The 12074-nt window shown below is 35.9% G+C and overlaps 1 protein-coding gene across 2 annotated transcripts in view; it reads left to right on the plus strand.

The window, feature by feature from the left end:
- The window catches only part of robo1 (roundabout guidance receptor 1), a 280396-nt gene that overhangs the window by 127773 nt on the left and 140549 nt on the right, over window positions 1–12074 (plus strand). For both annotated transcript variants that reach the window (XM_074172448.1, XM_074172449.1), the window contains exon 3: window positions 8170–8478. In XM_074172448.1, the coding sequence (XP_074028549.1) occupies window positions 8170–8478 (309 nt within the window). The remainder of the gene's footprint in view (window positions 1–8169; window positions 8479–12074) is intronic.

A 12074-nucleotide genomic window follows, 5' to 3' on the forward strand; every position in this document is an offset into this window, starting at 1 on the left:
CAAATCATATTTTATACTGTGATATATCTCATTTTATTGGCATGTGAACTTATATTCAAATTGTGTGTATTTGTTTTTTTAGAAGGGACCATACAAACTATTCTTTCGACAAACGATGCATTGTTATATATTTCATCTATTTGATATGTGAACTCAAATTGGGTTTCTGGGTTTTGAATTATTTCTTTTCTTTTATTCTTCGAAGTGCTATAGGTACATACCAGATTTTTCAACAAGTTTTGTTCATAAGATTTTATTTTCTTGGGCAATAAAGTATATGTCTATCTATCTATATATCTAAAGCAGTGGATATCTTATTACTGCATCACCTAAAATTGCTCATTTGAGCGGGAATCTGTGTAGTTTCAACTTTGATAACACTTGTAAATGAATACAAAAAAACAGTGTTCATTCGCAAAGTAATTTTATTATTTTTTTTTTCAATAACTGATACATCTATATCGATATCATTCATTTTGAAACTATATGCAGTTAGTTTACATTTTCATGATCTTTTTCCAGTACACTCAGTGATAAAGCTTCGAAATATCAATCCTTTTGTCTTGGACTTTTTGGTGAATGCTACTATGTGAAGTTCATATTCTTATATCAAGCCCTATGATCTCGGTTCGTTTTGTTTCAATATTCAGGGTCTACATTTGGCTCTCATTTTGCTCAGCCTAGTGATTTATATCCATTATGATCTAGAAGACGTTGTCCATTGAAAGATTACCTGACAGTGGTCACCAGAGGGGGAAACCAAAAAAAACTGCTGAAAATATTTTATGGCTTTTGCAAAACATTTTCTGTTTTATCCATGAAGCCATTTCTATTGACATTGTTGAACTCATAGTATTTCACTATGGTCTCTGGACAGTCAATTAGTGATGTTTTCAATTCAAATCACTAAGATTGACTGGTCTCAAAAGGTGTTGCCTAATCTCGTTCGATATTACAGAGCTCGAAAATAAATGTTGATTAGTTTTCACGTTTCAAGTATGTATCCAAAAGCCAGACACACAGTTTCTGAAGTAGTGGTTCCAGCTTTTTTGCAGCATTACTGGAAAAATGCCCTTTCAGAGATCTTCAGTTCAATTTGAAAATCTTAATTTTGTTTTAAAGGATATAATGCTAGTGAGATGCATTCCGCGATTTTATTTTCATATACTGATAAACCGAACAACTTACCTTCAACTTGTAATGAATCCCGAGTCAGATAGTGTGCTACATTGATGTCACATCCAATCATGAGCTGTGATATGTTTGCTGAATAAGCTCTCACTAGCTCTTCCACATCCCTAGCTAGTGGTTAGGTTATTTTAGGTTAGGTCAAAAGTGAGTGGGTCTATTTGGATCTCCACCGCAACCCGCAAGGGTTTATTGTAGATCACCTATTTAAACTCGACCAAATGAACCCAGCTCCTTGACGAAGCCGACAAGTTTATATGGTCAGTGATCTTTCAAGTCAGATGGTAAGAGTGTGGTTCTACCAAACTCTGAAAATCTTATTCGGTCCGCAGCGGGGCAGCCACAAAGTATATGCTCTTGTGGCCAGAAGAGGAAGACCATCGACTGTATACAGCGACAATGGCACAAATTTTGTTGGTGCTGAAAATGCATTTTCACAATTGGATTGAAAAATGATAACTGCTTACAGTACCATCGAGGGGATAGCTTGGAAATTCAATCCTCCAACAGGTACCTAGTGGGGTGATTGGTGGGAGAGGTTAATCGGAATCATGAAGGATCTACTGAGAAAAGTTTAGGGAGGAAACTCTTCTTGTAGAATTCTACCTGCGTGAGTTGTTGAATTGAACAATTTGTCGACTCAAAATAGCCTTAGCATCCTTTACGACAGAATGGAATCCCAATTACGTACTTAAGAGACCCTCGATGTAACTTCAGATACTTGTGCAGCCATATTATATCCTTTAGTGGAGTTTTGTCTCCCGGAAGACCTCATAAGAGTATGGCAACGAAGCAGTCTTTACGACAGTGACTCTACTTTCAAAGATCGCCTAGCTAAAGTTATTCTTCTCTCAGGGTAGATTGGTTTTCCAGATGATCCATCGACGATACCTGATGAAGCCCCAATACCAACCATTCAAGCTGCTTCCTACAAGAGGCAATGGAAAGATGAATTTGTCACCTATTTTTCGTGCTTTTTTTTCACATTTCGAATATGTTTACGGTATCTCTGGGCGAGTTACCTGAACGACCAACGTAAAAGTGAACCACTTTATCAAACATAAATTATGATGTGTTTCTTTTGTTCAAAATCATATAGTTTTCAACAAATTATTGCTCTATACTATCTTGTTCTGCGTACCAAACACTTTGCTCTCAATGTTAACATTTTGGTTGCACTAGTACGTTTTTTAGATAACAATCAGACCTTTTAAAATTCATTAAATCTTCAATGAAAACCAATACTGTCGTAATGCGTTCGACTTACGAATTCCTTCAATAAACTTCTCCAGAAAAACTTGATTAAAACTTTTCGTGTGCCACTACACTTGAAAGAAACTAATTTAGCCCAGTAATGTATTGGACGCTAGATCCTATACTGCTATTCGCCGTTCAATAGAATTTACTCTCGGTCTTTTTCATAGCGATTCCGTTCACAATACAAATCTATCAAGTGCAATCTGAAGAGAGAATGGGCAGTTGCCAGTCGGCGATTGGCATATGAAAAGTTTCGATAAGCTCTAGAATGTTGTAATGAATGATGTTGAAAGTTATTTCTATTTAATCACGTCGAAGTCGGTTCTGTGGGAGATCGAATGTGTTGTTATTGGAACGTGTTATTAATCGGATTTTTGATATAGTACAGGAAAGGAAACCGATGATCAACTGAAATAATTTCGATGAAGGAAGCATTGCAAGCATTTTACTGGTAATTTGTTGATCTAGAAAAATTGTGATAGTTTCATCTCTCGGCAAATCACTGGATTTCATCTGATAATAATAATGATAATTTACGGAAGCTGAAAAGCATTATTCTGGTTAACCGTTAGTTCGAAAAAAGTTGATAATGATCGAATAATTTCAAGAGTTTTCAAATCTCCATCACTTTTTGAATAGGGGGAATTATTGTTTCTATTCGTTTTTTATTAAAAATCCAGTTGCATTCCTTTACGGCAGGGTTTTAGATACATTAGGTGCTTTGAGAGTGATTAATATTTCAGACACATATTTTTGGCTTTCTAATTCTCTATTACTATTTTTTATTTGTTTCATGTTATTTTGGAAAATCCAATTCGATAAAACGAACACCAGTAAATATTAGTACCTTATAATAACAAATACCAATTATAACAGTATTATAATTATTTTAAACAATTAGTTTGGCAGAATGTAATTCTAAAAATACCACTCTCATCCTGAGCGAACTATCCTGAGCGTCTTCAGATCATCATTGATCACCAATGAAGCATTTTTGCTAAGATCTTGAATAGGCCCACTTTCAAAAATATTGAATGGGCTTATGAGAGATCCCTGAGGTACATCTGATGATATACGTTTTTTACGTATTGGATTCTACCGACAAATAACTGTTAATGAATCTCAATCTAGTTTGTCCAAGTGCTTCAATCTTAGAAACTTCTAACAAATAATTGTTGTCACCTATTTCAAATGCGCTCCAAAAGTATCTATTTACAGGGTGTATCTGGAGCTGTTGGGTGAAACAAATTTTTCAAATGTTCATGTTATTTTCGTGTAGAAATCGATCATCTTTCGAATCCATTTTCAATAAAAATCGCAATGATTTGAAAGCAATAAACTTGGATCATCGATTCAAAACAGGTTTTGCATAATCAAGAAAAAGTCAGACGCTGTACCGACAATCTCATATATCTCGTGACGTCACACTGGCTTTCGAAAAATTTCAGGAAACGCGCCGCAGTTTTGAAATCTCGTATCTTGATAACGGTAAATGCTATTGATTTGAAATTTTCAAGGTTGTATTCTGGATGCAAAGCATTATCAAATATATAAACAAGCACAAAATCAGATATGACCGAAAGACCTTATTGACGTTTTCCTCTCCAGTTTACTAAACGCATTAATTTATGATAAATGCTGTTGAAACTCAAGTTTACTGAATGTGTATACTTCGTATCAATTATATTACTTAACTTTTTCTTCCTTTCTATCAGAGTTTAGACTCAATGCGAATTCCCGGAGCCATCAAAACCAGGAAACATAAATCTTCCATTGATATATTTCTATCAATTGCGTGAGCTTAACGAAATTTATCCTATTTCCTTTTCGTATCAAAGGACTCGATCTTCTTCCGCTTTCCGGTCAATACGGATCAAAGAAACGTCCAGCAAACGATAGATATATCTCTCGATGACGATCAAGTTACAAAAGTGCCTTGAAAAAGGTCCAAGGAAACAGATTGTATTTATCTCAGTTTGATGTACCTACAAATTTTGATGCTTATTTTCATTATATGATTATTTTTTGATAGTGAATCTAGTCTCACATATTTGTATAAATAGATGAAAATATATCAATTCTCAAGAATTCAGAAAATATTTTCACCAGGTTCAGCAAGGACTAATATCCAAGAAATGCTTCAAAACTCATCTTTGTGTTTTTTTGAATATTTTCCACATTTCGATGTTAGTTTTTCTGAGTATATTTACATCAGTTGAGTGAGCAAATAGTAAAAGTCGAGTAAAAGGTAGAATTATGTTGACGTGTTCAATTATTACGTTTTCTTAAGTGAATAATTTTTGAAGATTCGAAACATCTATCTGAACTGCAACATTTTAAAATAATAGTTCAACAAATTTATTATTTCGAAACTAGGTGGGATTTTTTTTTCTGTATGCGATATGTCCTTACCAAATGAATAATGAACACGTTTTGAGACAGTACAGTATCTCGTGTTTCATTCAATATTTAGATTCCAAAACCGCATAACACATATATAAAAAATATTTTTTTGGCCATCAATATATGTTGGATTGATGAAACATATGAAAAGACATACTTTGTCTCAGCAGTTGTCAATGTTCGACAGATATTCATTTTCGCCAGCTGACCCAAAAGATCACTCGCCAAAAGTAATCAGCTTCGAATAGAGCCATTCATTTCAAACCTAACCTAACCTCAGCTACGTAAATAAAGGAATAATTAAAAATACTAGAAAAGATACTGCCAAGTCAACACAACTAACTACAAAACGCACGTGTAGTTAGTATTAATAAAATAAAAACCACTCCTTGGTCATCAAATGATAGTCTATGAACAATTTCCTCATCTATGAATGTATCATGATTTTCAATTAAATATCACAAAAAGCAAATGATAAAATAGTATGTGTCGCAGGAGCCATGAGAACGACTCCAACTGCAGCACTTGAGGTCCTACTCGGACTTCCACCATTGCACATCTACATACAAAGAGAACTGGTGACTGGTGACACACAGGTTAATGCAGGGGCAATCAACCAGTCACACGGTGCAGAATACTTGAAACTGTACAATGAACTGAAGGCAGATCCAATACTAGGAATGCCCGAACACAATTCCGCACTATCGGTAAAAGCGGAATAAATTTAGTATGCAGATGGCTCAATGACCTAAGAAGGAGTGGGAGCCGGTATATATTGAGCCAGAGCAAAGACGAGAATCGCACTCACCTTTGGACATAATGCAACTGTTCCAGGCAGAAGTAGCGCCCATCGAACACTGTATAGGGGAAATAAACAGGCATAAGGTCACAAATAAAACCATTGCCATTTTCTCCGACAGCCAGGCGGCATTTCCATTCTTCTCAAGACTAGTGGGAAGCTGTCTGAGCGCACGTAAGGAGCTAAGTACGCAAAATAGGGTCACTCTAGCTTGGGTACTCGGACATGAGGGTCACAAGGCAATGAGGAGGCCGGGGTTCTAGCCCTTGAAGGCGCACCCAAGGCTATGGTCGGCCCAGAACTCTTCTGGGGGGTAGCAGAAGCATGTATAAAGACATCCATAAAATCATGTATGCAAGTCGAATCGATAGATTGGTGGAATAAGCTCCCAGGAATGAGGAAAGCAAAAGAGTTCATAAAGAAACCCTTGCCCAGATTCACGGAAGACCTGCTAACCCACATCTGTAAGGTTGTAAGGGTAATGGTGGGTCTATTAACGGGGCATAGCCCCGTTAGAGGCAGAGGAAGAGAAGAGGAAGAAACCACACTGCATGTGCTTTGTGAATGCGAAGCGATATCCAGGCTGAGACACGTAATATGCAGGGAAGAGAAACCAGAGGCTGCCAGCTATATGAAGAAGTCAGTATCAAGGCTATGGAGTCTCATCAAAGAAAGCAAGCTAGACAACGAGCTCTAACAACCAAGGAGCATCACAGTGAATCAGGCCATGGGCTAGATATCCGACAATATAATCCAATCTAACATGCTTTATGTATCTTGTTTCTCTTTTTAGTGTTTCCCATACTATTCTTGCATTTTAAGGCATGATTTATTTCATCTAATTTATTTCCTCTTGTTCTCTCTATTGAACCTCATTATCTTCACTTTTCAACCATAACTTCAGAAAACTGATTTTGTTAAGACAGAGGTTTCAATGGAATGTTTATCTCCTCTTCAATATTTTATACTAAACCAATATGTTTGAACGTCGTGGTCAAGAAGGCACAGAAAGTAAAGGCCGGCTATGGACGTCGAAAATCGAAGGTTTAGCTCTTACACAATAGCGAAGAAGTCAAAGGACGTTGCTGCAAAATATTTGTTATATTTTTCAATTATTTCTTTTATCTTGAGGGAAGTTGTGAAGAATGAATGATTAATTTCAAAAGTCAATGACGTAATGAATGAATAAGAAAAGTGCTTTTGATTATAATTCACCAATAAATCGCTCCTGTTTCTCTTCTGCTACTTCGTAGCCATCTGACTGTCATGATTTAGTTATAATATTCATGCGTCCCTTCACTATACAATAAAAATAATAATAATCATTATTATATTTCCCCTAGACTAGGATGACAGGTGACAGATGACTAGGTGACAGGCACAAAGTATGTGCTCTGGTATTCAATTATTTTCCAAACAGAGGCGACACACACTGTCTTCCGACAGTCCGAGTCTCTGCATATGATGATTCAAATGACAGTGGCCTGTAAGAAGACCTGGTAGACATTGTAGTTCATCCCTACTGTGATCCAACAACTGTTTGGTATCAAGCTTCGAAGGGTGAATAAACGCCTTAGAGTGAGCCAATCCTGGAAGATTCTGCCAGAAGTCCATAAATCTTCTTGCCATCCAGGTGTTCAATGCTTGTTTGGCAAAGCCTAAAGCGATGCCAATGGCACGTTCCGATCCGATATAGCTGTTTGCAGCACCCTCTTTTGCGATGGTTTTGTATATCAATCTTCTTTCAAACATGTGTCTATCCCCCTGCACACCTTGGTTCGTCGATTCTTCTCCTCGACGCCTGGATGATTGATTCTAAGATGATTATTAAATACACCCTTCATATCGAAGAAAGCAGCATTATTGCGAAGGTATTTGAAGGGTGCCTTTGTAATGAAATGTTCTTATTGTCATCCAAATCCCAAATACTGTCAAAATATCAGCATGGTTTCGGTCAAAGTAAGTCAACTGAAAGTGCTTCATACGCTAGATAAAAAAAAAAATATGTGGGAGCCTTTTTTTTTCGACCCATCGAAATCATTCGATATTATTAACCTGAAGACAATTGAAAGTGAATTGTATTTCCTTGGTATTCGTGAAAATTTCTTGCCATGGCTGATGTCATTCATGTACTTCAGAAAAGTTAAAATCGAAGAGAACAAATCTGTATATTATGAGATGGATCTGGGAGTTCCTCAGGGATCGATTCTGGGCCCCCTTATGATTTTGTTATGCACAAACGATCTGCCTGACTATATCAGTTCAGATTCTCTAGTTCTCTATGCAATCAAAAAAAGCACTTACGTCTTCTTGTGAGCATATTCGGCTTATTCCGGGACTCGACATAAATCCGTTTCTTTCGAGATACCTGATCTACAGGCATATTGGTCTCGAAGCATTGGTCTGGTAGCCAGTGCCATGTTCCTGGTGTTCCTGTCGGTAGTTTTTCTGATGCCTTCAATTCCTGTTACACTATTTGACCAATTTTCAACTCCAAGACTCACTTATTTCCTCTTTTCCAGGTCAATATCGATCACCTCGTATCACAGAGCACCCATCAGACATAATCGTAGCGAAAAATGAGCCCGTGACGCTCAATTGCAAAGCAGAGGGACGTCCAGAGCCTGCCATAGAATGGTACAAGGATGGTGAACTTGTGAGAACGTCTCCCACCGACAACAAATCCCACCGAGTGCTCCTGCCGGCAGGATCTCTCTTCTTCCTGAGGACGATGAACAGCAAAAAGGAGCAGGATGCAGGAGTGTACTGGTGCGTCGCCAGGAACGTGGCAGGAACGGCTACCAGCAGGAATGCGACGTTGCAAGTTGCTGGTGAGTTTTTGAAATTTAGCTATTTATAGACTAGGGCAAAAGCCTGCTAGGAAGGCAAAAAATTGAAAAAATTACTAATAGCATAGACCACGCCACGTTAGACTGGATTGAGAATATTGTGATTATATTTGGAGGAATAAATTAAAATTTATTTAAAGTAGAGGGATGAATAACTTTTTTTGAGATCAATTGCCCTTACACCAAACTGATATTTTTGCACTCGACGCGCGTTTCGCCAACAAAGGTAGAATCCTCAGGAGAAGAAAATTGATACCTAGTCTAGTCTGGTTAATCCTTATATACCAAAATTTGTTACCTGAGGTTGTATACCTGAAGTACAATATGGAATTTCTCGGTAATGGTAAATGATCTCGAAAAAAGTTATTCAACTTTCACAACATTAAAAATCGTAATTCATGAATGAATTGTGTGTATTTTCTATAATGTTATCCAATTTGGTACTGACGAGCCCTAAGGCAAGTGTCTTATGGCGAAACATCGATGTATACCAGTGAGGATGATAGTGTTTCATGTAAGTGCAATTTATTACCATTCATTTAAAGTAGAACTCCTGTGAATGATATCTGAATTTCATTCCATAACGAATGTTTGAAATACAAACTGAGTAGAGAAAAGTATATTCTGTATAATTCAGTGTTCATGTAAAAGTATTTGTTTCGAAATAATTTTTTTCTTTCGTCTAATTCAATGTTTATATGAAAGTAGCTGTTTCAGGAGGACTTTCTTTCAGTTTGTGTCTGAAAGTTGCTTCTTTGCATGATCTACAGAGTTACTTATTTTCAAATTGATTACTTTCTTACTTTCTTTGGAAGATTCCCACATTTTTTGTATCAAGATGGAGTAGTAGAAAGCCAAAAACTTTCTTTCCCAAAAAATTATTCACTCCTAAAAATATAACCCCTTCAATTCAAATTATTTTGTTGTTCACATCTTATAGCAAATTTTTCCATGTTGGATAATGTAACTTCTTCTAGACCACATGAAAGAAGTTTTAATAAAAAAGACCACTGTTGATTTTGAAAAAACTGTTAATAGCACTGATATTTTGATAATTCTTTTTTTAATTCGAATGTCAAAGGAAAATCTCAAATACTGTAAATAAAAAATGTTATTTTTTCAAGGACACAAAAGAACGTTCATCAAATTCCTTGAGAAATGAATAATTTCATGAAAAAAAATTTGAAATTTCACAAATTTCATGTTGTGTGACAAATTATCCCCATCAAAGTTGTGGATCTTTTTATCAACTACAAATTTTATTTTTCAGTTTTTCAGATACAAGGTGGAAATTTTTCACTTGTGAAAATTCACACCATTCTAGTCTTCCCAATTGATATCAATTTTTTTCCGTAACGAGGACAATATTTTTTTGACCCATTAGTGATGGTGAATGATACACAGGTTTTTGAAATGAGAAGAATGTTTTTTTTTTAATTTTATAAGGGGTAAGATTGGGATAAATTTCCCAAAGAAGAAAACAACCAAGTTCAAAAATGAACTCTCCCATACATAGATCATACATAGAAGTTACTTCCAGATACAAACTGGAAGAAAAAAGCCTTTCCGAAACTACTTTCACATGAACATTGAATTATATTTAAAAAAAAGTACTTTGAAAACTTCTTTCAGTTCGTATCAGCTCCATGAGTGCCCCATCTTGTAATATTACCTAGGAAGGTGCTGATGTCCACCAGTGAAAATGACGGTGTTCCATGAAACTGAAATTTTATATCTTCACTCTTTCATGCATTACAGTGTAGCATTCCTATGAATTATATCTGGATTCAATTCCATAAGAAATATTTGTTGTACGAACAGAAACTGAATGAATAAAAATATATTTTCGTACAATCCGATATTCATGGGAAATTAGCTGATTTTTTTCGTGTAATTCAATTTCCTTATAAAAGTAATTGTTTCAGGGGAGATGTTTTCCTCAGTTTGTATCTGAAAGTAACTCCATGTATGATCTTTGTGAAGAGTTTATTTTGACCCTAATTGCGTTCTTTCTTCCTTTCAAAGTTTTCCACAATTTTTGTACAAATATCAAGAAGAAAGGTACCAATGAAATGGTACCTTTCTTAACAAATATCATGAGTATTAGAAACGCCCCATTACAAAACTTCAAATTTGTCTTATTTTTCGAATATACTCATTTTTGTGTAAAAAAAATTATTGTAGTGGTACTTAGGAAAGGAATATATCGAACATAAATGAAATTATGATTCGAGGACTTTGCTTGCACCGACCTCAAAAAAATTGTAGGCTCCTAATTTGTTTCCTACCTCCTTTTTATTCTATTTTGTTGATCTATTTCGTTTGATTTCATACTTTCAGTTTGAAATGATTTTTTCTAAAATATATTTCAGTTTTTATCGATGATAAAAATGAAATCACCACCTTTCTGCAGTGCATGTTCAATAGGGATTTGGATTTTTTTTTATAAAATATCTGGCCAATATCGCATCCTTTCACAATTGCATTGTGTGGAACACGACTCACACATGCACCAGAGGTCACACTGTATGAGATACGAACACACATTATCACTGTAAGAGATGATTTAACGACTTTGAAGTGGTACTCAAGTGTGCGGAGGTATGGCTGATGCATTGATAGGGACTAATCGATAAAATACCTCACATTTATCACTATCTGTCAGAACATGATCGAGGAGTTTGCCAGCACAATCCATGTTTATCGGCCATTGTAGGACTGTTATAATGATGAATATGGAGGAGCGGAAAGATTGAAAATAACAATTTTCGTTTCCATTCGAATGCAGTCACGCAAGAAAAGTTTGTTTGATGTATTGTTGGTGGATCGATAGACTATTACAGTAAAAATAAGAAACCGGAAAATTTCACGAAAAATAAACTGATAATTGTACTATGTTTATACAATATCTAATATACAGCGGGAAGCAGATATACAGGGTGTTTCCTAACTACGATATGAAACTTTAGAGGGTGATTCGTTAGGTCGTTTCAAGAAAAACATTCCTATGAACATGTCTACAGTTTTTTATATAGAATTATTTTTCAGCAGCTTGACTGCATTAACCCTTCTCGATTTCATATAATTTCTAGAAACATGTGGATTCGTTTTCCGATGGCATTTCAGGTTAGCTTCCCAAATTTCTGCTCCGGCAGTTGTCGGTAGATTGGTCAAACCACCAACACTGACATAAAAACTTTGCAAGTTGATTTGGGTGTCACACCAATAGGTGGTTCCACTTATGTCTCGCTTGCGTTTGCGCAGTTATTTCTATCCAGTACTTTTCTTGGTTATACACATTTTGTCTTCAATCGAGGACCGCCTGCCCGGTACTGACGATGCCCAACAGGCTGAAACAGCTGTCTACCGGTGGCTCTTAGATTGAAATCAATATGGGAATGATCAGAAAAGTACTCATCTATTTATGTTATAATTTTTATGGAATAACTAGCTTTTACTCGCGGCTTCGGTCGCATTCATGCCATTAAATAAGTGTCAGCACAATAGAAATGAATCAATATGAGAACTATATTTTAATGCTTGGCTGGGATTATCAATTTTTTTAAATTATTACATAC

This window comes from Leptinotarsa decemlineata, unplaced genomic scaffold, assembly GCF_025532065.1.
Source record: "Leptinotarsa decemlineata unplaced genomic scaffold, Ldec_3_MD MMD2_tig00000133_RagTag_RagTag, whole genome shotgun sequence".
In the NCBI taxonomy this organism is placed as follows: Eukaryota; Metazoa; Arthropoda; class Insecta; order Coleoptera; family Chrysomelidae; genus Leptinotarsa; species Leptinotarsa decemlineata.